We start from the raw sequence: 22,597 nt of genomic DNA, 5'->3' as shown, positions 1-22,597 counted from the left end.
CTGGCCAATCGCAGAAGAGCAGGTCTGGGTTGTTGGAGCGCTGCCTCTGCACCATGGGTACAAGATGCTGCTGAGGTTATGTGAGTGGGAGTGGATTCAGATCAGACTGGGAACACTCAGCTGCAGAGACCCCCCAATGGCCGGACCCTGGAAGTGCTGCTTATTTAACACAAGGGGAATTAAATAGGGCATAGGTTACAACAGTCCATCCAGTCGTTGTGTTCCAGCTCCAGTTGCTCCTGCCGCATTTTCTGGTTTAAACAGATTATACAGACGCAGACAAATGGGCTGGGGATTATCTGAAGTAACAGCTAGATTAGTAGATTAGAGGTAAATTATAACAATAGAGTGAGACAACATTTTACTTAAAAGCGAGAGCATCAATAAATGCAAACGTTTGACTTTTTCTGATCGGGGGGCGGGGACAAGGAGGAAGCAGCTTCCCACAGACTGCTGCACATTTCTTACACAACAGGTTACACAATGAGCAGATTACAAGTCTCCTCGTTTCTTAGCACCAGAGCCCCCCTGACTGTTAAACGAATACAGTAATCCAGGTTAGGCTTCTCTCTGTGGTCATTTTATTTCTTTCTCGGATATTTCTACCTTTGTGCAGCAGGTGGTAAATATATAATGTTGTCTTATGATACATTGCCTTGTAGAAGTACTCATGCCCTTTGAACTTTTCCCACATTTGGTCGTGTTACAACCACAAACATCAATGTAATTTATTATTTTTTAAATGTGATAGACAAAAAGAGTAACACTGAATTGTAAATTCAAATTGATAATTTATTTATTTATTTTTTTTACAAATAAGTCTATTTAAAGACTTTGAGTCAATGCTTACAGCTAGAAAAAATAAAGCATATTTCTGAAAGGTACCTCTAGCACTATCTAACATTTCACCCCACGATCTGTAACTTGACCTTCTAACTTTTGATCTTTTCTGGTCCAGAGCATTTAAAACTTTTCAGTGTTTTCCAAATGTATTGTTCTGTGTTTTGGGTGATGTCTCTATCAGCATTGCAGATCCAGAGACTGAAAATCATTCAATTCTTGCCATAAAAGCCCATTAACTCAGACAAGCTTTTCTATTACTCGTACTCGTACTCGTCGTCTTCCGCTTTATCCGGGACCGGGTCGCGGGGGCAGCAGACTCAGCAGAGACACCCAGACGTCCCTGTCCCCAGACACCTCCTCCAGCTCCTCCAGGTGGAGCCCAAGGCGTTCCCAGGCCAGCCGAGAGACATAGTCCCTCCAGCGTGTCATGGGTTGTCCCCTGGGCCTCCACCCGGTGGGCCGTGCCTGGAACACCTCCCGAGGAAGGCGTCCAGGAGGCATCCAGTATAGATGCCCGAGCCACCTCAACTGGCTCCTCTCAATGTGGAGGAGCAGCGGCTCTACTCCGAGCTCCTTACCCTATCTCTAAGGGAGTGCCCGGCCACCCTACGGAGGAAGCTCGTTTCAGCCGCTTGTATCCGGGATCTCGTTCTTTCGGTCATGACCCAAAGTTCATGGCCATAGGTGAGGGTAGGAACGTAGACCGACCGGTAAATTGAGAGCTTCGCTTTTCAGCTCAGCTCTCTCTTCACCACAACGGACCGGCACAGTGCCTCCATTACTGTGGCAGCTGCACCGATCCGTCTGTCGATCTCCCGCTCCATTCTTCCATCACTCGTGAACAAGACCCTGAGATACTTAAACTCCTCCACTTGAGGCAGGAACTCCCCTCCAACCTGAAGAGGACAAGCCACCCTTTTCCGGTCGAGAACCATGGCCTCGGACTTGGAGGAGCTGATCTTCATCCCAGCCGCTTCACACTTGGCTGCGAACCACCCCAGCGGATGCTGTAGGTCTTGGCTAGAGGGGGCCAGCAGGACCACGTCATCTGCAAAAAGAAGAGACGAAATCCACTGGTCCCCAAACCAGACCCCCTCCGCCTCTTGGTTGCATCTAGAAATCCTGTCCATAAAAGTTATGAACAGGACCGGCTTTACTATTCCTGTTAAATTTAAACATCCCCACCGAATGATGCTGCTACCACCATGTTTTACAGAGGGGTGGTGAGTTCAGGGTGATGTTCAGTGTTAGTTTTCAGCCTCACACAAAATCATTTTTCAATCTAATCTAATTTTAATCTCATCCGACCAAAGCACCTTCTCACATGTTTGCTCTGCTGGTGGAGAACTCTAAATGGGACCTCTATAGGCTTTATACTTGACACTGTTCCATAAAGTGCTAATTTGTAAGTTCTACATCTAATAGGTGTCTTCTTAACAGATTATTTTACCTGAAGTGGGGAGTTGTGCTGCTCTTCCAGAGTTACCATAGGTCACTTGACTTCTTTTTCTTTAATTGATGGTCTCCTCGGCCGGCCTGTCAGTTTAGATGTGTTGCCATGTCTTGGTAGGTTTGTTCATGTGTCTTAGTGTTTCCATTTTGAGATGATGGGTTGAACAGTGTTCTGTGAGATGTGCAAAGATTTAGATATTGCTTTTTAACCCAATTTTGCTTTAAACCTCTCCTGAACTTTCTCCCTGACCTGTCTGTTCGCTGTCAAAACTCTGAGACCTTTACAGAAAAGCTGGATTTACATTTATTTTAATTGAATTACAGGTTGATTCTACTATGAATCACCTGACTTCTGAAGACAATTTGGGTGCACTGGATTTTCCTTAGAGGTATGAGAAATGCATGCATCATTTTTCAGAAATTTTTTATAAAGAAAAATTGAAAACCTTGTCTCCTTTTCCTTCCACCTCATAGTTATGCTTTACTTTGTGCTGTTCTGTCACATACAATCGCAATAAATTACGTTAATTTATTATGTGGTTGTAGTGTGAGAAAATGCTAAAACATTCAAGGAGTTGAATTTTTTTCTGAGACACTTTTAATATTTTGTTAGTATGTCACCAGCTGTTGAGTGTTTTTATTTGGTCATTTTGATCCATCTGTTTTCTCTACCCCCTTCTTCCATACTGGGTAGCAGGGGAGCTGGTGCCTTTCTTTAGTGGTCTACGGGCGAGAGACGGGGTACACCCTGGACAGGTGATCTGTCCATCGCAGGGCAACATAAAGCACAAACAACCATTCACACCAAGGATAAATTTCAGAGAGACAAATTAACCGCTCATATTTTTGGACTCTGGGAGAAAGCTGCAGTACCCGGAGAGAACCCTGCATGCATAGGGAGAACATGCAAACTTCATGCAGAAAAACCCCAGGCCGGGAGTCAAACCCAGGAACTTTTTGCTGCACGTGCTACCCACTGCACCACCGCGCAGCCCACTTTGGTGTACATGACGCATGTATATGGCAATTTAGTGTTGCTTCGTAGCAAGTTTGCGTCTAATCATGGAAACATGTCTTTCTGGACATTTTTTCATGTCATTAAATCTGTAATTTTGTGTCTGTTTGCAGTCCTTTCATGTCTCCATGTACGTATCAAACTTTTCTGTTGTGTTCATTTTGTCTCATAGTTGTCATTCAGTTTTTTTGTGTTTAAATGTATTAGATTTTCTTTCAAGACACATTCCCATTGCAGTTCTTTGAAAAGCAGATCTTGTGAAATACTTACTTTAATGACTTAACTTAATTTATGCACTGCAGATAGATCTGTAATTACAGTGTGGAAGTACAGGGGTTGGACAATGAAACTGAAACACATGGTTTTAGAGCACAATAATTTATTAGTATGGTGTAGGGCCTCCTTTTGCAGCCAATACAGCGTCAATTCGTCTTGGGAATGACATATACAAGTCCTGCACAGTGATCAGAGGGATTTTAAGCCATTCTTCATGCAGGATAGTGGCCAGGTCACTATGTGATACTGGTGGAGGAAAACGTTTCCTGACTCTCTCCTCCAAAACACCCCAAAGTGGCTCAATAATATTTAGATCTGGTGACTGTGCAGGCCATGGGAGATGTTCAACTTCACTTTCATGTTCATCAAACCAATCTTTCACCAGTCTTGCTGTGTGTATTGGTGCATTGTCATCCTGATACACGGCACCACCTTCAGGATACAATGTTTGAACCATTGGATGCACATGGTCCTCAAGAATGGTTCGGTAGTCCTTGGCAGTGATGCGCTCATCTAGCACAAGTATTGGGCCAAGGGAATGCCATGATATGGCAGCTCAAACCATCACTGATCCACCCCCATGCTTCACTCTGGGCATGCAACAGTCTGGGTGGTACGCTTCTTTGGGGCTTCTCCACACCGTAACTCTCTTGGATGTGGGGAAAACAGTAAAGGTGGACTCATTAGAGAACAATACATGTTTCACATTGTCCACAGCCCAAGATTTGCGCTCCTTGCACCATTGAAACCGACGTTTGGCATTGGCATGAGTGACCAAGGGTTTGGCTATAGCAGCCCGGCCGTGTATATTGACCCTGTGGAGCTCCCGACGGACAGTTCTGGTGGAAACAGGAGAGTTGAGGTGCACATTTAATTCTGCCATGATTTGGGCAGCCGTGGTTTTATGTTTTTTTGGATAGAATCCGGGTTAGCACCCGAACATCCCTTTCAGACAGCTTCCCCTTGCATCCACAGTTAATCCTGTTGGATGTGGTTCGTCCTTCTTGGTGGTATGCTGACATTACCCTGGATACCGTGGCTCTTGATACATCACAAAGACTTGCTGTCTTGGTCACAGATGCGCCAGTAAGACGTGCACCAACAATCTGTCCACTTTTGAACTCTGGTATGTCACCCATAATGTTGTGTGCATTTCAATATTTTGAGCAAAACTGTGCTCTTACCCTGCTAATTGAACCTTCACACTCTGCTCTTACTGGTGCAATGTGCAATCAATGAAGACTGGCTACCAGGCTGGTCCAATTTAGCCATGAAACCTCCCACACTAAAATGACAGGTGTTTCAGTTTCATTGACCAACCCCTGTATGTTCATCATCTTCCACTTAATGTTTTATCTGGTTAAACATCAATAAATGTCTTAGTAATTAAAATTTGATTAGATCTGCCAGATTTTCATACAAGCATAATTTGGTTTTTCACTCCTCCAATTCTACAATCAAAACCATAACTAGATCTTTGCACATCCTTTCACCATCTCTGTGTTCATTAGCTTGTTGTATAAAGTCCAGTCTGTCATTTTAAATCCTTGTATATTTAGAATGCCAAGTTTAGCTTTAGAATAAGGATAAAGACCTCATTCCAAAAGTTTGCATAATGCATGATTACATTTGGCGCTTTTATTTATTTATTTGCTCATTGGTTATCTGGCTCATCTGATGGTTTGTAGTTACATACTTACAACCTACAGGATCATCAGCAAAATAGGAGAAATTTAAACTCACTGTCATACTTTTGAATTTTAGTTTGTGCTGTGAACTATTCTGTTCTGTTTTTAATTTAAATCACTTTCGTTCACATTACTGATAGAGAATAAAGACACAATATTTGTTATTAAACACTAAATGCTACATGCAGTAAGGTATAAAATCGTGACATTTTTATTTTCCTTTCAACTGTATAATACTGTAAAAACTAATTTTAGCATGCAAAACAAATCTTTTGGAAAATATACTGCTTTTCTACATGTTAGCACTCAATGGACAGTCAGTACTGGAAGGAAACATGATCTGCTGATAAAGAAAAGGTAACTGGAGATGATGCATTCATCAGGAGGTCTGAAACCAGCTACAGCATGACCCAGATTGCTATAGGGAACAATCAGCTGATTATTTCCCTTTCATTTGTCTGAAAAGATGCAAAAAAAAAGCATCTAGTTGCTGCACTGAATAATGTTTTTATTGTTGAAGCATGGGTTCATTCTCCCTTTAGAACTACAGGTCCTTCTCAAAATATTAGCATATTGTGATAAAGTTCATTATTTTCCATAATGTCATGATGAAAATTTAACATTCATATATTTTAGATTCATTGCACACTAACTGAAATATTTCAGGTCTTTTATTGTCTTAAACGGATGATTTTGGCATACAGCTCATGAAAACCCAAAATTCCTATCTCACAAAATTAGCATATCATTAAAAGGGTTTCTAAACGAGCTATGAACCTAATCATCTGAATCAACGAGTTAACTCTAAACACCTGCAAAAGATTCCTGAGGCCTTTAAAACTCCCAGCCTGGTTCATCACTCAAAACCCCAATCATGGGTAAGACTGCCGACCTGACTGCTGTCCAGAAGGCCACTGTTGACACCCTCAAGAAAAAGGGTAAGACACAGAAATAAATTTCTGAACGAATAGACTGTTCCCAGAGTGCTGTATCAAGGCACCTCAGTGGGAAGTCTGTGGGAAGGAAAAAGTGTGGCAGAAAACGCTGCACAACGAGAAGAGGTGACCGGACCCTGAGGAAGATTGTGGAGAAGGGCCGATTCCAGACCTTGGGGGACCTGCGGAAGCAGTGGACTGAGTCTGGAGTAGAAACATCCAGAGCCACCGTGTACAGGCGTGTGCAGGAAATGGGCTACAGGTGCCGCATTCCCCAGGTCAAGCCACTTTTGAACCAGAAACAGCGGCAGAAGTGCCTGACCTGGGCTACAGAGAAGCAGCACTGGACTGTTGCTCAGTGGTCCAAAGTACTTTTTTCGGATGAAAGCAAATTCTGCATGTCATTCAGAAATCAAGTTGCCAGAGTCTGGAGGAAGACTGGGGAGAAGGAAATGCCAAAATGCCAGAAGTCCAGTGTCAAGTACCCACAGTCAGTGATGGTCTGGGGTGCTGTGTCAGCTGCTGGTGTTGGTCCACTGTGTTTTATCAAGGGCAGGGTCAATGCAGCTAGCTATCAGGAGATTTTGGAGCACTTCATGCTTCCATCTGCTGAAAAGATTTATGGAGATGAAGATTTCATTTTTCAGCACGACCTGGCACCTGCTCACAGTGCCAAAACCACTGGTAAATGGTTTACTGACCATGGTGTCACTGTGCTCAATTGGCCTGCCAACTCTCCTGACCTGAACCCCATAGAGAATCTGTGGGATATTGTGAAGAGAACGTTGAGAGACTCAAGACCCAACACTCTGGATGAGCTAAAGGCCGCTATCGAAGCATCCTGGGCCTCCATAAGACCTCAGCAGTGCCACAGGCTGATTGCCTCCATGCCACGCCGCATTGAAGCAGTCATTTCTGCAAAAGGATTCCCGACCAAGTATTGAGTGCATAACTGTACATGATTATTTGAAGGTTGACGTTTTTTGTATTAAAAACGCTTTTCTTTTATTGGTCGGATGAAATATGCTAATTTTGTGAGATCGGAATTTTGGGTTTTCATGAGCTGTATGCCAAAATCATCTGTATTAAGACAATAAAAGACCTGAAATATTTCAGTTAGTGTGCAATGAATCTAAAATATATGAATGTTAAATTTTCATCATGACATTATGGAAAATAATGAACTTTATCACAATATGCTAATATTTTGAGAAGGACCTGTATGTGTCACGATGTGGTTTTGGGGTGGACCAAAGTGCAGACAAGAGCTTGGAAGCAGCATCTTAATAATCCTTCAACGTTTATTCTGAAGGTCAAAAACATAACAATACACTGCAGGTACGAACCAAAGACTAGATCCAAAAACTTACAAAAACACTGCAGGTACTCAAGGCAAGGATGAGGGTAGTGCACAGAGTTGTGAACGAGGTTGTGACGAACACAGGAACCAGCAACAAACAATGACACAAAACCAACTGATATACTGAGGGATAACAAAGGGCAGGTAATCAGAGAAAACAGGGAACAGGTGTGACAAAGAGGCAGGGAGGCAGAGGGAACAGGTGAAACAAATACAAAGACTGAGGATGGGCAAAGTAACTAATAAATAACAGAAACACAGACCAAGCAAACCTATAGACAAAGATAAATAATCAAATGGGGAATTAGAAAACTAGAATAATTATGAACTAAAGTAAACAGAGAAACTAGAGGGAACATAGGAACAACAACAACCTAAGAACAAACAAAGAACCCATAAAGAAAACCTGAATACAAAAGTAAACAAACCTAACCACACTGACTAAATTAACTGGAAAGGAAACAGAAAATAAACTAGTAGTACAGACATGGTGCTTCAAGGTCTTTAAGTGCTCCTTCAACTATACATCATTTTTATGAAACTCCAACCAGGTCAGAAAGCTTTGATGCTTTAATACCTCCACCCTCACCTCCTTTGACTCCTCTAATAACCTCTGACCTACCTGACTTTTAAACAAATCCTTACCAAATGTATTTTTTCCACTCCTTCGTTCATATTGTTATGTTTTGCAGGGACACCTTAAAATATGTCTTCTCTTTAAAAACTAAGAGTCATGCAAACAATTTAAAATGTGCTTTTGTCATACATGGACCCCGTCTGCGAAGTTTTATAGAACTTGGTTTCGTGCTTAATTAAAAAAATGTTGACATACAGGGAAACAGAAAATAGTCATTTGAAAATAGAAAATCATTTATTTCAGAGCTCCATGCAAATTCTTTCATTTGTATTTTTTATTATGCTGTGTAACATCTTTATGGAGAGAGGCACATGCATCACTGTAGTTTTGGAAGAAAACTAAATTAAACCTATGGCTTTGAAACCTTAGTCTTGATTGCTACAGTTACAGAAAAACAAGCATTCCTGTGAATTTAGATATATCTAGTTTATTGTGTAATAAAGGGCAAACTATTAAAAACGTTGCATATTTGTAATTATTGTGTAACTATTAAAAAAGTTGCATGTTTCTAACAGAACAGAACAAAATGAGGATTGTGAAATTTGATGAGATTTTCCTTTGCTATGCCAGAATAATTACAATTTGAGCATAATTATTCCATCAGTAATGAAACTTGTCAAAACAAGTCAGAATTTTAATTCACTTATTTATTAAGAATATTAATTTAACCTAAAACACGACTTGTGTCAATAAAGATCATTTAAAATTGTCTAAGCTTTAAATACTTCCCCAGTCCATTAACTACGCCATCTACAAAAAGGAAAACAAATAAGTCTTACGCTATCAGCTGTTTTTTAATTCACAACACACAACAGGTTTTTCATCCAGAAGATCACTTGGTTTATAAACAGCTCATCATTTATGAAGATATGCATCAAGCCAGAGATCCCCTGAGGTTTTCAGTGAACTGAAGGGGAAAACAAAATGGGAAAACATCAGTTTGTGACCAGGCTGGTGAGCAGGCAAGCAGTGTGTTAAAGACAGATTTCATTTGCCATCATTGTTCTGTTCATGCATTTTAAATCAACTGGAGGATTATTTTCAGTTTAGTTAGACTAGTTATCAGTTATTACCTGACAACATCAGTCATGCCTCGCCACAAAGTTTTTGTCTGGTAAGGGATCCCATATTTGTCGCACAGTTCACGGGTCCTCTGAGCAACCAGGTGGTAATTGTGTCTCGGCATTGTTGGAAACAAACTTACAAAATAAAAACAAAAACAAAATGACAAGAAGAATCAGACTCTGAAAAAAAAATCCAACTAACTTGCATCTGAGAACTTTTTGAGCTTTCTTCAAACAAACGTTTTAGTACCTTACGATAACTGTCTTTTCACAATTTGGAAAAGTCCCAATGATGATGTGATGGCTTTGCAAGATACTGATAGCCTAATTCATAACAACTGAGGTAAATGGAGGCCCATCGGTGGATGTATTTTGAGGCAACACCTAAAACATACTGCCTGCTTGTGTGAAAACATGGAAACATCCAAAGAAATCTACCGAAATATTAGGACAAGAGCTGTGGACCTCCACAAGCTTGGTTCCGTGCAAGTATAAACACAATAGGAATGTCCAGCTATCGTAAAGTTCGGGGAGGAGATGGGTTGTATTCCAGAGATAAACATGTTTTGGTAAAACATAAGTAAAAGATCTTCTGAAGAAGCTTGCCAAAGCTGGTAAGAGAGTGTCATTATCCACAGTGAAACTTGTCCTGTACCAACATTGACAGAAGAGCCACTCAGCAAGGAAGAAGTAATCACACTGAAAGTTCTACAAAATCCTCCCAAATGGCCCCTTGGCTGTACTTTGATCACCCCATTAGTTGCAAAGTCATGTTTCGGAGCCTTCGATCTCAGTCCCATAGAACATTTAAGGCCAGAGCTGAAACGTGTGTGTGTGTGTGTGTGCACAAGGCAACTTTTAGATTTGACCCTCTTACGCAAACTGTTGTGAAAAACCTATGGAAAAATTCCCGCAAAGTTTGACATAGATCATAACATTTGAAGAGCAACTTTACCAAATACAAGCAAAATGTATTTAAAGTCATGAATTTGAAGAAAGTTTTATAAAACGTTCAAAAATAATTCTCTCTTCTTATCCTGACAATAAATAGATTTAATTATTATCTTATCTATACCCTGTGCTGTTTGGTGAAATATTTTCAGTGATGAAGATTGCAGGCATTGCTTTCATATTGTCTAATTTTGCAGCGTTCAAACTGCCAACCAGCAGCTTTACCAGTGTCAGAGAAGCTAGGACTGAAATATGTTAAATCATAAAGATCATGCAGTATTTAGAAGTTGCCAATTGCACACAAGGCCAAGAACATTGACATCTTAGAAAAAGCATTAATTTAGTGCTCCAAAACATTGGCTTGGCATCATAAACAATTTCAGTCATAAATTAGATAGACAAAAAAACATTTGTCTATCCATAGAGCCCATTCACATGAGATCATTTCTTTATTTGAAATGAACGTACATAGTCATCAAATTTTGTTTGGTTTAATATTTTTAGTCAGTGATTTGGACTTACTGGTGTTCGATTTGAAAGTTGAGGTGTCCGCTGAACCAGTCGTTGAAGAAGGACTGTTCTATATTACATGTGGCTTGTAACTAAAACAGAAAATGGCACATAAGCATCAATCATCATTTAGAGGTAGACAATGGCAAGAAACACTTTTCTGCTTAGACAATCGAGGCAATACAAATTGTTAAATGCACCCTTCAAATAAAAGCGTTAATTTTAACACACAGCAGACATGTCTAACCATGGTGGAGTTCCACAACTAAGGTTTATCAAAACATTTTTGATAAATAAAGGAAAACCCTTGATTGTTGTTAGATTTCTAAGAGCTGAATATCTCATATAATTAACATATTGTAGTCGTTTGTTTCCTCAGTCAAGAGTTTTCGAGTAGCTGCAGTGGGAAAAGCAGTTAAGGCAGAGTTTGGTTCATTTGATCCAGCCAAAATTAAATAAGGCAAAAGCCTAGAATAACATTTAAAACCTTTGAATTGTAATTAATGTGATGAGCAGAAGGATCTGAAATTAGCTTTTAGGAGTTAAAAGCCGAATCGGTTGATAGATCAAACACTTTGCTGAGTCCAAAATTGAATCTTCAGAGTTTTAAAGTATAGGTTTACATGCATAAATTGTCTAGGTAAAAAGTTTTTAATCTAATGCACAGTTCAGCAGCTTGTTTTAACTCTCTCTCTTTGAATGACAATTTAATTTCTGGTTTATCCATTTGAGATAAATTAAAAAAAAATGTGGCATGTTTTGTGGTCAGGCCCCTGAGTCAGTACTTCATAGAGCCACATTTGGTGAATTACAGCTAGAACTATTTATTAGGAAGGTCTCAACCATCTTGAGACCAGCTTTGCACATCAGAATTGTCACGATCTGAGGGTGTTTGAGTTGTTTTAGAACCCTGTTCATGATTGTTTTCCATGTGGTGATTTGGTTCATTTCCTTTGTGTTTATTTTCTTGTTCTGATCATTGTGTATGTTCTCTAGGTGGCACGTTAGTTCCTAACTCATTCCTGTATTGTTTATGGTGCAGTTTAAGGCACTTCCTTAGGTTATGTTGCATCCTTGTATTACTGTTTGGTTCTAGTCCTGTTCTGATTTCACTCTTTGCCTTTGCCACAGCAATCAGTTTATTTTAGTCCACTTGCACTTTGTTCATCAGTCACCTTGCTTCACCTGCGCCATGCCCCATATTTACTCCTCTGTTCTGTTTACTCCTTGCTGGTTTAATCTTTTCGTCTCTTTTCTGTTGTTCACGCCTAGCCTGTCCACAACAGTTTGTTTTTGCCAAGCTAAGCCTGACCATGTCCTCAACTGTTGCTACACTACAGCCTTTGTTCATGCCTCCCTCAGCTTCATCCAGCCTCCTGTAAGTTCTCTTTTTAGTTTTTGCATTAAACCATTTATTTCACTGATCTGCTCATGCCTGTCTGCTTTTGGGAACTACTCCGAGAGCCACCCTCCTGACAAAAATAGCTCAAGCTCTGTCAGATTAATGGAGAATTTATGGAAACATCAATTATTAAGTCTTGCCACAATCTTAATTGGATTCAGGTATGGACTTTGACTAGGCCATTCTACTGCATGAATATGCTTTGATCAAAGCCATTGTAGCTCTTGTTTGTTTAGTGTCAGTGAACTGCTGAAACAGGATCATCAGCCCCAGTCTTAAGTCTTTTGCAACCTCTAGGTTATATTTTCCAGATTTCAGAGTATTTAGCTCCATCATCTTTTTCCATCAACTCTGATCAACTTCCCTGTCCCTGCTGGAGAAAAGAATCCCCTCAGCATGATGCTGCCATTAAGACTTTTCAAATAGGAAATGGTGTGTCCAGGGTGTAAACTGTGGTAATCTGTTTCCCAGATTATTGCTCTCCTTGCCCAGTCTGTTAGCTAAAGGCAGCCATGTTTGGGTAACTTTGCTTTGGTGCCATACTTTTTCTCCATTTTCAAATGATGGATTGTACTGTGCTCTGTCAGATGTTCAGGCATGCGTAATTGTTTTGTAAGAAAAGCTGTATTGCTATTACTGACTTCAGAAGCTTATTGGTGTCATTAGATTTTATTTAGGAATATCAGACTCAGGGGGCTAAATGTAAATGCAAGGCACACTTTTCACATTTTATTATTTGATCATTTTCGTTCCACACAATCATTCCACAATTATTCTCTACTTTGTGTTGGTCTACTACATAATATTCAAAGAATAAACAATATCGAACATTTGTCAACATTTAAATATGAATCTATCTGCAAGGCCACAATTTCTAACGTTCATAAATATTCTTTCACAAATATTTTGTACTCAAGGCTGACCTCAGTACTAAATTAAACCCACTTATTCAATGTTTGAGGTTTGCAAAGAGCTGGTTTTAGACGATGTACGATGCTTCACTTTGTTGCTGCCAGAGTAACGGGTTTTTGTGTTCATTTACATAGACCTTTACAAGCCATTTCTGCAAGTGTTACATGACCTTTTTGGAAAAAAGACAACGTCTAATTTTTGATAAAGATCTACTGTAGGAAATTTGCCATTTTCGAGGTTTTAAAATAAAGAAAGACATAAATCTTTTGAAAAAGATAATGGATACTATTTCTTCTAAGGGATGTTGATCTTTGTGGAAAATGTTGTAAAAAAAACTAAATCACATTGTTTCCAACCTAATGACAAGAAACGTTGATCTAAAAAATATTACCGATACTTTTAGGGTCATTCTGTTGTGGAAATTCAATGCAATGATTCCATGAAAAAGTTGAAAAAACTTCTGAAACCTGCATTTATTAATATATTCATATTTAGAAATTATATTATAGATATCATTTTTAGCCAAAGTCACTAACAGCCATTGTGGAAGGTCCAAAGAGCCACTTCCGGCTCTGGAGTCGCAGGTTTCAGACTCCATGTCAGACAACTGGTAAAAATGTAACAACGGTGCAGATTTCATTGAAAAAACTCCAGATACCTGCAGAGTAAGCCAATCCTGGTGCTTTTCATGATCTATATTCATTGGAAGATGGTTCATCTGAGTCACCCACACAAACCAGTGACTCTCCAAAAACCTGCGAAATAAACAATTTTAAAAGTCATATGAAATCTAAAAGTGCTGATCATTTTGTACATTTGCAGTTTTTGTCAATTTGGATTGACACTTTTCATGTACACCATGCATTTCTTTGCATTTTGGGTAATTACGTTCATCCTGTTGCAGCAGATGATATAAAATAATTTTCCAGTATGCATTCATAATATCCGGTATGTGGTCCAATAAAAAATATATAAAAGAAGTGTCTCATAGTTAATTTGGTTTTTCATTTGGTATTCTGTAAGAATTGGCTGGTCTATCCAAGGATCAGAGCCACAATCAAAAAAGATTGTTTGTAATATAAATTCTTCCAAATATATTTTGCAGTTGAATTAAATCGTAAGTGAAGGCTAAGCATTATCATAATTATTTTCTTACACAATTCTTTAAAAAAAACACCTTAAAAAATACCTTACTACCAAATAAATAAAAAGTACTACAATGTTGATCACTTAATAACAAGAACTATTCAATACGAGGCAATAAATGTTTTTTAGATAAATGCCATAACTGTTTTCCTAAAAAAACAACTTTTGGAAACGCAGTTAGGAGTCTTTTTAATTAGGCGCTAAAGTGATCAACAAGCAAGCAACAACTAATTAAATAATTAATGTAAAATACATACCTAACAAAGAGGTTGAGAGCCACAGAGCCAAAAAAGCCATACAGGGGCATGTAGCAGCAGAAGTAGCGGACGTAGAAGGACAAATACCAAGCCAGATCCTTGAAATTCCAAAAAACACAAATTCATTTTTAAAACAATTCACTTTTTAAAAAGGTTTTTCACAACACATTTATGCCAAGTTTGGAAAGTGTGATAAAACTCTAAGTAATGAAAACAGAATCTACAAGCAGAACAAAAGACAAAATGACTCTTAAACTTCCCTTTATATTATTATTATTTATATATATTATATATATTATTATTATTATTTATATTATTTATTATTACTGGATGCTTTGTCTCATTCATTTTATTTGTGCCTGTCTTTCTGAATTTTAGGTCTGTGGCAAATTTCAAATTAAAGCTTGTCAGCTATCCTTATGACTTATGGGTTTCAGATGAAAAATAGAAATGATTCCAAATCTAATATCTATTTTCTTGATTGCCGCACATCTTTTAACTTTTTTAAGGGGTCTTGATCTACACTTCTTTGGACTTATACAACCTTTAACAAAAGAGTAAATGAACTTCTTGTGTCTGAGAAAATACATTAAAGTTTGAGTTTATACTACACTAATTTATTATTTCACATGCACGCACTGCAAAATATGAGGCTGTACATCTTACCACCCAGTTTCTGCGAGAAATCATGACTTTCAACACTTGCAGGTTGAAGATGACTGGGACGACAAGAGGCGGCCCCACTGAAACAGAGGAAAAATATTTTTTTCTCATGGAAAACTTTCATTGTTGTTCTCCTTTCTTGTCTTCTTTGGCTTCTAACAAACATACATAGAAAGAAGTACTGGTGCTGATGATGGTAGGGCATTTGTTTGATCTTCTTGATGCCGTACTGTGAGAAGAACAGAGAACACAGGAGTGTGAGCAGCTGGGCTTCATGGATTGAATGGGTGTAAAACAAATCTTTCAGCTTCTTGCCTCTACAGGTTGAACAGTTCCAAGAACGAAGATGCCCGACATGTTGACATCCGGATCCTTGCTCAGGACATTTGGTTTGGCGTGATGATTGTAATGCAGGTGATTCCACCAGCTGGCTGCTGCTCCCTGTAAAGTTCAAACTCTTAAAAACTGAAAACAATTTACCAAAAAAGTTAAAACATCAAATCTACAAAGGTTACCTTCAAATGTCCAATGACAAATTTGTGTACCAGGTGATTCCACCTGGACGTCTTGAAGACAGAAAGGTGGCCAAAGTCATGCTGCAGCCATCCAGCCTGTGCCTAGAAAAAAAACGTTTAAACGTCACTTTTTCTCTTATCAAAGGTGATATATTATTGCTGTGACAGGCAACCTTCCATATCATAAATAATGTTGAACTCACTTGGGAAGTTGCCAACATGACAGCGCACATTAAGGTCAGAGTCCAGCTCGTTCCCCAGTACCAGACCATTAGCCAGGCGAGGGCCTCCAGGAGCAGAATGTGACCCAGATGGAGGCAGAAGAATAATGGTTTGGCTCTAAAAAGACCTTCCTTCTCCACCTGAGAGCGTAAAGTTTCAAAATCCTGCATGATGGCTGCCTGGGAGCAGAGACAAAGGAAGCTGTAAAGATGAGGCATTGATGTGACATTCATGCAATCAAGGAAAAAGTGGCATCAGAGCAAACATCTAATTTGTGAACAAGCAAACGATCTGTGAGCAATCTGAGATCCACGTGGGACTCTTCTTACATTTTTGTTTCCGTCCTGGCTCGGCTCTGTCGCTGCCAACTCTCCAATTAGCAGAGGCTTCAGAAACTTCTGCACAAACTTTTGATCCGGATGAAAAGCTGTGAAAGCCTCCTGGAAAACGCAAAAGAAAAATTCTGTTATGAGCAAAGCTTGAACACACAAATTTAGAAAAAACCCAGGTAAAAAAATACACTTTATTATACATTACCAATCCATCAAGTGTTTTAATATAAATAAAAGCAGCTTTGAAAGAAATTTAAAAAATGTATTGTTTTGGCAAAAAAATTAAATATTTCATTTTAATTTTTTTATATCCTGATTAAAAGTTTACATTCACAAATGCTTTTTTTTTATTCATACACATACTTTGTTTATGCAGACCATGTCTAAATAGTAAGGTGAGATGGAAAGGAAAAGAGGAGAACTCTGATGACATTACGCTGGAGTTTTATGTGGCTTTCTGAGTAAGTCAAGTCTGAACCCCCCTTTGGTATGGTTGAAAAACACTATTTTGAGGCATGAGGTTAGGATGGAAGTGGTCGTTTCCCCAAAATATTTATTATTTCATAGTACCATTAAAATCTCCTCTTCACCTCTTAGATAATTCAAATATGATGGTCGGAAGGAAATTCTTTCCATGTCATTTGCAGCCTTTGTGTTTATAATGATTTCAAACTGACAGTATTTGAGTGACAAAAATTGATAAACAAAGATAATTTTTGCTAAAATTTTTACATCTACTGCTTTGTATTGACAAACTGTAACGGTAAATTTAAATGAGGCTTTTCTGTAATTTTTAGATTGATGCTGTGAGAAAAATGTGACATGACAACAGAATAAAGCTTTTAAAACCAACATCTGTGCTTGGAGTGGCTTTATGAGACACATAGTTGTGCCTCTGGGGACCCTACTATAAGTGAAGGATGTAACTGGCTGATTTGTACTTGCTTTCTTTATAAAGGCCACAAGCCAAAACACATTAACCTCATGAAGATGTTCCATATGCCAAAAGTCTAGCTGGAGTTTTGACCTTGTCAGAACCTATGCAAATTGGGTCATTTTTAGCTTCAGTTTTGGCCACTCTGCATAAATAAATGTCGGCAAAAATAAAACCTGATGACTTGTCTTCACCACATTCTGTAATGTTTTCACCCAGGAGGTCACTGTGTTGCCTCGCTGATACAACATCTGCATGTTTCTGGCGCTAATCAGTTCTTTGCCCTTTGTAGATCCTTTATTATGACACCTTCAGCGATTATCACTGGGACCGTTTTCTCAAGTTGTTTGAATATTAGTCCCTCCGTGTTCTCTTTGGCATTGTTGCTGCCATAGTCTGATGCTGGAAAAGTTTCCTCATAAGGTGTCCTTGTGAAAAAGCCACACCCAGGGCTGATTACTGCCAGGTCTGCAGAACCAAAAAATTACATACATATAATCTGTCTGACAACACAAGGAAGGATAAAATATCCAAAAAAGGCATACACCATCCTTGGTCTGAAGAAATTCAAGAACAAATGAGAAACAAAGTCACTGGCAGCTATCAGTCTGGAAAGGTTGTCCAAAGCAACTTCTAAGGCTTTGAAACTCCAGTGAACCTCAGTGAGAGCCATTATCCACAAATGGAGAAAACATGGAAGAGTGGTAGAAATTTCTCTTTCCAGGAGTGTCTGACCTACCAACATTACTCCAAAAGCTCATCAATGACTCATCCAGGAGGTTAAAACTGATTTAGATGCAATGGCAGAACGTTACACAGGCTCAAATCACCGCTAACATGGTTGAATTCAGCAAGGAGGAGTAGGCTAAAGCTCTTCCTCAGTGATGTAAATGAATTATTGCCAGTTATGCCAAGGAGTTTAACTGCACCAAATCTGTGACTTACAAAATGTGTTGTTTGAACTTATATTTTGACATGTTACATTGTTTTTATGTTTTGTGCATTATGCAGAGTGATCATTGAGCTTTATAATATAAGGAAGTGTGCTCTGGAAAAAGTCCATATTTACTATATTTCACTGCAGGTAACAGATACAGCTGAAATCCCTGTATTAATGTAATTAGCTAATTGATTGTCATTTAAGTGGGACATATGTACTTGAATCATTCTAACCTTGTCTCGGCAATGGCTGTCTTCTAAAATTAATGCTCTACCCCATCTCTTTGCATCAAAATGGCCTAAAATGCAAAAGTATTGCTGCTAGGAAAATTGCACTTAACAGGAAAAGTTTTCCAGGTGAGAGATTGAGGGGACATAAACAAGGTGGCGGATGTCAAAAAATTGTGAATTGTGTTACCACCAGTGTAGAGCTTGTTCAGTATTAGAAACATGTGGGTCACACAATCACATTTTCCCGCATGATGGAGGACTGTGTCTCAAAGCAACTAATTAAATACTAGGGTCCTAGGATGTGACACAGTCTCAATACATACCACGTTTGCTAAGAAATGTACAACATTTTAACATTTATTGTTAGGGTTAAAAAAATTGTATTTTAAAGGGGGTTTAAGAATCTGTTTAAAACATTTTTTACAACCAATCATTGTACTTTTGTTTCTTGTCATCCATTGTAAAAAAACAAACAAAACATGTATGCACTGAATGCTTGTCGGTCTTGTGTGCACCTTAGTGCGTGCAGTGAACAGAAAGCGAGTCCTTGTGCAAGCAAATCTGAATCTTCAATAAATTCCCAACAAAGAAGTGGTTTTGTGGTCTGCTCTCATAAAAGTTATTTCAGCTCAACAATTTGGTGACCCTGACATGATATGAAAATTACAATTATTTTTTTTAGGGAATTACATTTCTACAATTAACTCTAAATCAGAATAAAATTTAGAGATTGTGGTATGAGGTGTTTATTAAAGAACCAACTCCAGTACATTTACAGATGAAAATAATAATCAAAGGTCAGACCTACCTATATTTTATAGGAGGACTTGTTAGAGTGAAAAGATGATGGGGATAGGGATCTGAAATAAATCTTTATAACAACAACCATTTCACTGAAGAAATGTAAAAAGGATCAATACAACTTTAAAGTCACCTTCCAGAGGATTCTCTATAGATGTAAAACTGTTCAATCTAGATTTTCATAATTTAAAAATACCCAGACCCAACTACCCAGAGTGGTGAAAGACAGGAGAAAATTACCTGTAGTAATTTCTTTCATAAATATTACAGTAGTTGAATATTTTTTAATATTTTACACCATTTAAGATAAAGAGCAGGTTAAATAGCAGAAAGTCAGACCCATTTTAGTGGGCTATATCTTTTGCACCCCAGTAAAATCTCTGAACAAATGTTAACATAACATTGTGACTGTTAAACAAGTCCCTAAAGATTCACTTTAAAAGAATATAAAGTCTGAACGCTTAGAAGTACTTGAACACAATTCAAATGCATGAATTATGTTGTCAAAAAACAATGTCTAATATACACTCACCGGCCACTTTATTAGGTACACCTTGCTAGTACTGGGTTGGACCCCCTTTTGCATAGATTCAACAATGTACTGGAAACATTCCTCAGAGAGTTTGGTCCATATTGACATGATAGCATCACACAGATGCTGCAGATTTGTTGGCTACATCCATGATGTGAATCTCCCGTTCCACCACATCCCAAAGGTGCTCTATTGGATTGAGATCTGGTGACTGTGGAGGCCATTTGAGTCCAGTGAACTCATTGTCATGTTCAAGAAACCAGTCTGAGATGATTTGTGCTTTATGACATGGCACGTTATCCTGCTGGAAGTAACCATAAGAAGATGGGTACACTGTGGTCATAAAGGGATGAACATGGTCAGCAACAAAACTCAGGTAGGCTGTGGCGTTGACACGATGCTCAATTGGTACTAAGGGGCCCAAAGTGTGCCAAGAAAATATCCCCCACACCATTACACCACCACCACCAGCCTGAACCGTTGATACAAGGCAGGATGGATCCATGCTTTCATGTTTCTGACCCTAGCATCTGAATGTCGCAGCAGAAATCGAGACTCATCAGACCAGGCAATGTTTTTCCAATCTTCTATTGTCCAATTTTGGTGAGCCTGTGCGAGGAGCCTGTGTGTCAGGAGTGGCACCCGGTGTGGTATTCTGCTGCTGTAGCCCATCCGCCACAAGGTTCGACGTGTTGTGCGTTCAGAGATGCTCTTCTGCATGCCTTGGTTGTAACAACTGGTTATTTGAGTTACTGTTGTCTTTCTATCAGCTCGAAACAGTCTGGCCATTCTCCTCTGACCTTTGGCATCAACAAGGCATTTGCGTCCACAGAACTGCCGCTCACTGGATATTTTCTTTTTTTCCGGACCATTCTCTGTAAACCCTAGAGATGGTAGTGCATGAAAATCCCAGTAGATCAACAGTTTCTGAAATACTCAGCCAGCCCGTCTGGTACCGACAACCATGCCACATTCAAAGTTACTTAAATCACCTTTCTTCCCCATTCTGATGCTCGGTTTGAACTGCAGCAGATCATCTTGACCATGTCTACATGCCTAAATGCATTGAGTTGCTGCCCTATTATTGGCTGATTAGAAATTTGGGTTAACGAGCAGTTGGATAGGTGTAACTAATAAAGTGGCCGATATATAATTAGATATTTAATAATATAATTAGAGGCTATAAAGGCAATCCCTGCAAATACTGTATTGTAGGAGTCATTTTGTAATACTGGTACTTTTTATGAAACCATACGCTGGTCCTATAATAATATTGTCCTACAGATTTGCAACGCTGAATGAGCCCGTCATATCTTATCATAATTCTTTAACTGTAACACTTATCACCAGAAGAGCGGTCTGTAAATATTTTAGCTTTAATGTTAACTGGTATTTCCTAGAGTTTGAAAGTATCCTGTTTTTCATTCTGATTAAAGCTGATTAAACAGGCGGCATATTTACTGTAGCATCCTCTCCAGAATAGTGACCGATGACATGAGACCCTCCTGGATGCCTTCTGGTCCACTGAGTGATGTTGTAAACCTTTCGACTGATGACCAACCACCGGTCATTCCTGCTGCGATGCTTCTCCACCTCCTCCCAGGTGTAAACACCAGTAGCCTTCCCGCTGTCTGGCTCTGTAGCCTCAGTCTGTTGGCCCCCACCTCCCATCCTATCTGCTGCTGCTATCTCTGGATTCAGGAACCTGCAGCCAGCTGGACACCAAAGGAGCAGTCCGCCACACTTGAAGTTATGAGCGACATAAATAATAATTACTGACAATGACTATAAGAAACGACTGGTGCATCTACAAGTTTGCCAAATCACACACTTGGGTAAAGGAAAAAGCCAGTTTTTGGTGTCTTTCACAAATGCATGCTGCAGTAACGTTAGTAATTGCATTGAACTATGGTGATTATGAAAAAACTCACAGTGCTAAGAGTTATGAGAAGACATTAAAACTTACACAGGTCAGATTTCCGCTGCCTTTCCCGAACTTGAATCACGTCCACAGACCGGTTCACGTTATTTGCGCGCTCGACAAAGACCAACTTTTAAGGAAAGAGGAAATAAAAGCCATCAGTCTGTCCTCTCTGTTTATTCCCCCTCCTTCTACTATGTACTTCGAGCAGATCGTTCGAGGTTTTCTGACCAATCAGCGCACAGCTTTCATACTTTTCGGATGGCTTGGTCGGGCCACCGGAGGCGCAATAAACATTTACAAGATCGATCGATGAGGATGCTGGAGATTTCATAGAGATAAAGTAGTGCGTGCTCAGGAGGGCACTGAAGTACCTTTGTGTTGTTCTAACATCTACAGCTACACCCTGTTATGCTGCCTTTACTGACAGTGAACTGAAATCCAGAGATATTTCATCTTTCATTCTTTTGTTCAAAACAAAGGGAATCTGTCGAGTCTTGGGGAAAGAACTGCGAAGTGAGAAACGTGTCGATTAATTTATAAAAATAAAAAAAAAGAGACAGAATGACGTGCACAAAAAACTGCCCTGCAGAATTTTGATCCTTTTCCCACGACCAGTTGTGTCTATCATCCTGTAGTTCTTAAGCTATATGGTCAACGAGTTTAACACAATATGTGCATTAGATAAGAGGGATTTCCTGGATGTTGTTTTACATCAAACTGGTCAGAGCTCTGACTTCTGAGACAACTGAAGCGCAGCATAAGTAGAGAAACCCTGTTAGAAGCTGTAGACGACTCGGAATAACATTTTCATGTTAGAACAGCCAAGTCAAAGTAAAGACCTAAATCAAATTCAGAATCTGTTGCAAGACTTGGAAACGGATGTTTACAGATACTCTGCATTCAGTATGTCTGAGTCGGAGCAATTTTGCAACAGAAATAGGTACAAATTTCAGTCCCTAGATGTGCAATCAGCTTGAGACACACACACCTAAAGACTTGCAGGTAAAATTTCAGGAAAATGTGGTTCTACAAAGTATCGATTCGCCGTGAATGAAT

At 39.2% G+C, this 22,597-nt stretch overlaps 1 protein-coding gene and 1 long non-coding RNA gene across 4 annotated transcripts; one reads left to right on the top strand and one right to left on the bottom strand.

Moving 5' to 3' along the window:
• The first annotated feature begins 212 nt into the window (after window positions 1-212).
• LOC124878261 lies at window positions 213-3,045 on the top strand. Of its 3 annotated transcripts, none has more exons than XR_007040692.1 (3): window positions 213-622; window positions 2,620-2,684; window positions 2,990-3,045. It is a non-coding gene; the product is annotated as an uncharacterized LOC124878261 (long non-coding RNA). The 3 variants fall into 3 exon arrangements; XR_007040693.1 differs by having other exon boundaries at window positions 2,993-3,030; XR_007040691.1 differs by lacking the exon at window positions 2,990-3,045 and having other exon boundaries at window positions 2,620-2,827.
• Window positions 3,046-8,418: 5,373 nt separating this feature from the next.
• LOC124878251 (acyl-CoA Delta-6 desaturase-like) lies at window positions 8,419-21,743 on the bottom strand. The gene is made up of 13 exons (XM_047382117.1): window positions 21,584-21,743; window positions 21,079-21,360; window positions 16,178-16,288; window positions 15,830-16,027; window positions 15,627-15,728; window positions 15,427-15,552; window positions 15,280-15,340; window positions 15,115-15,191; window positions 14,449-14,546; window positions 13,704-13,800; window positions 10,744-10,823; window positions 9,280-9,405; window positions 8,419-9,113 (listed from the first exon to the last, which is right to left on the bottom strand). Exons 2-13 carry the CDS (start codon window positions 21,286-21,288, stop codon window positions 9,062-9,064), a joined length of 1,338 nt encoding a protein of 445 aa, XP_047238073.1. The 5' UTR covers window positions 21,289-21,360; window positions 21,584-21,743; the 3' UTR covers window positions 8,419-9,061.
• Window positions 21,744-22,597: the final 854 nt, after the last annotated feature.

The sequence above is a fragment of the Girardinichthys multiradiatus genome, chromosome 2, assembly GCF_021462225.1.
Source record: "Girardinichthys multiradiatus isolate DD_20200921_A chromosome 2, DD_fGirMul_XY1, whole genome shotgun sequence".
Taxonomy (NCBI): domain Eukaryota; kingdom Metazoa; phylum Chordata; class Actinopteri; order Cyprinodontiformes; family Goodeidae; genus Girardinichthys; species Girardinichthys multiradiatus.
This window is presented reverse-complemented; position numbering and strand designations above follow the sequence as displayed.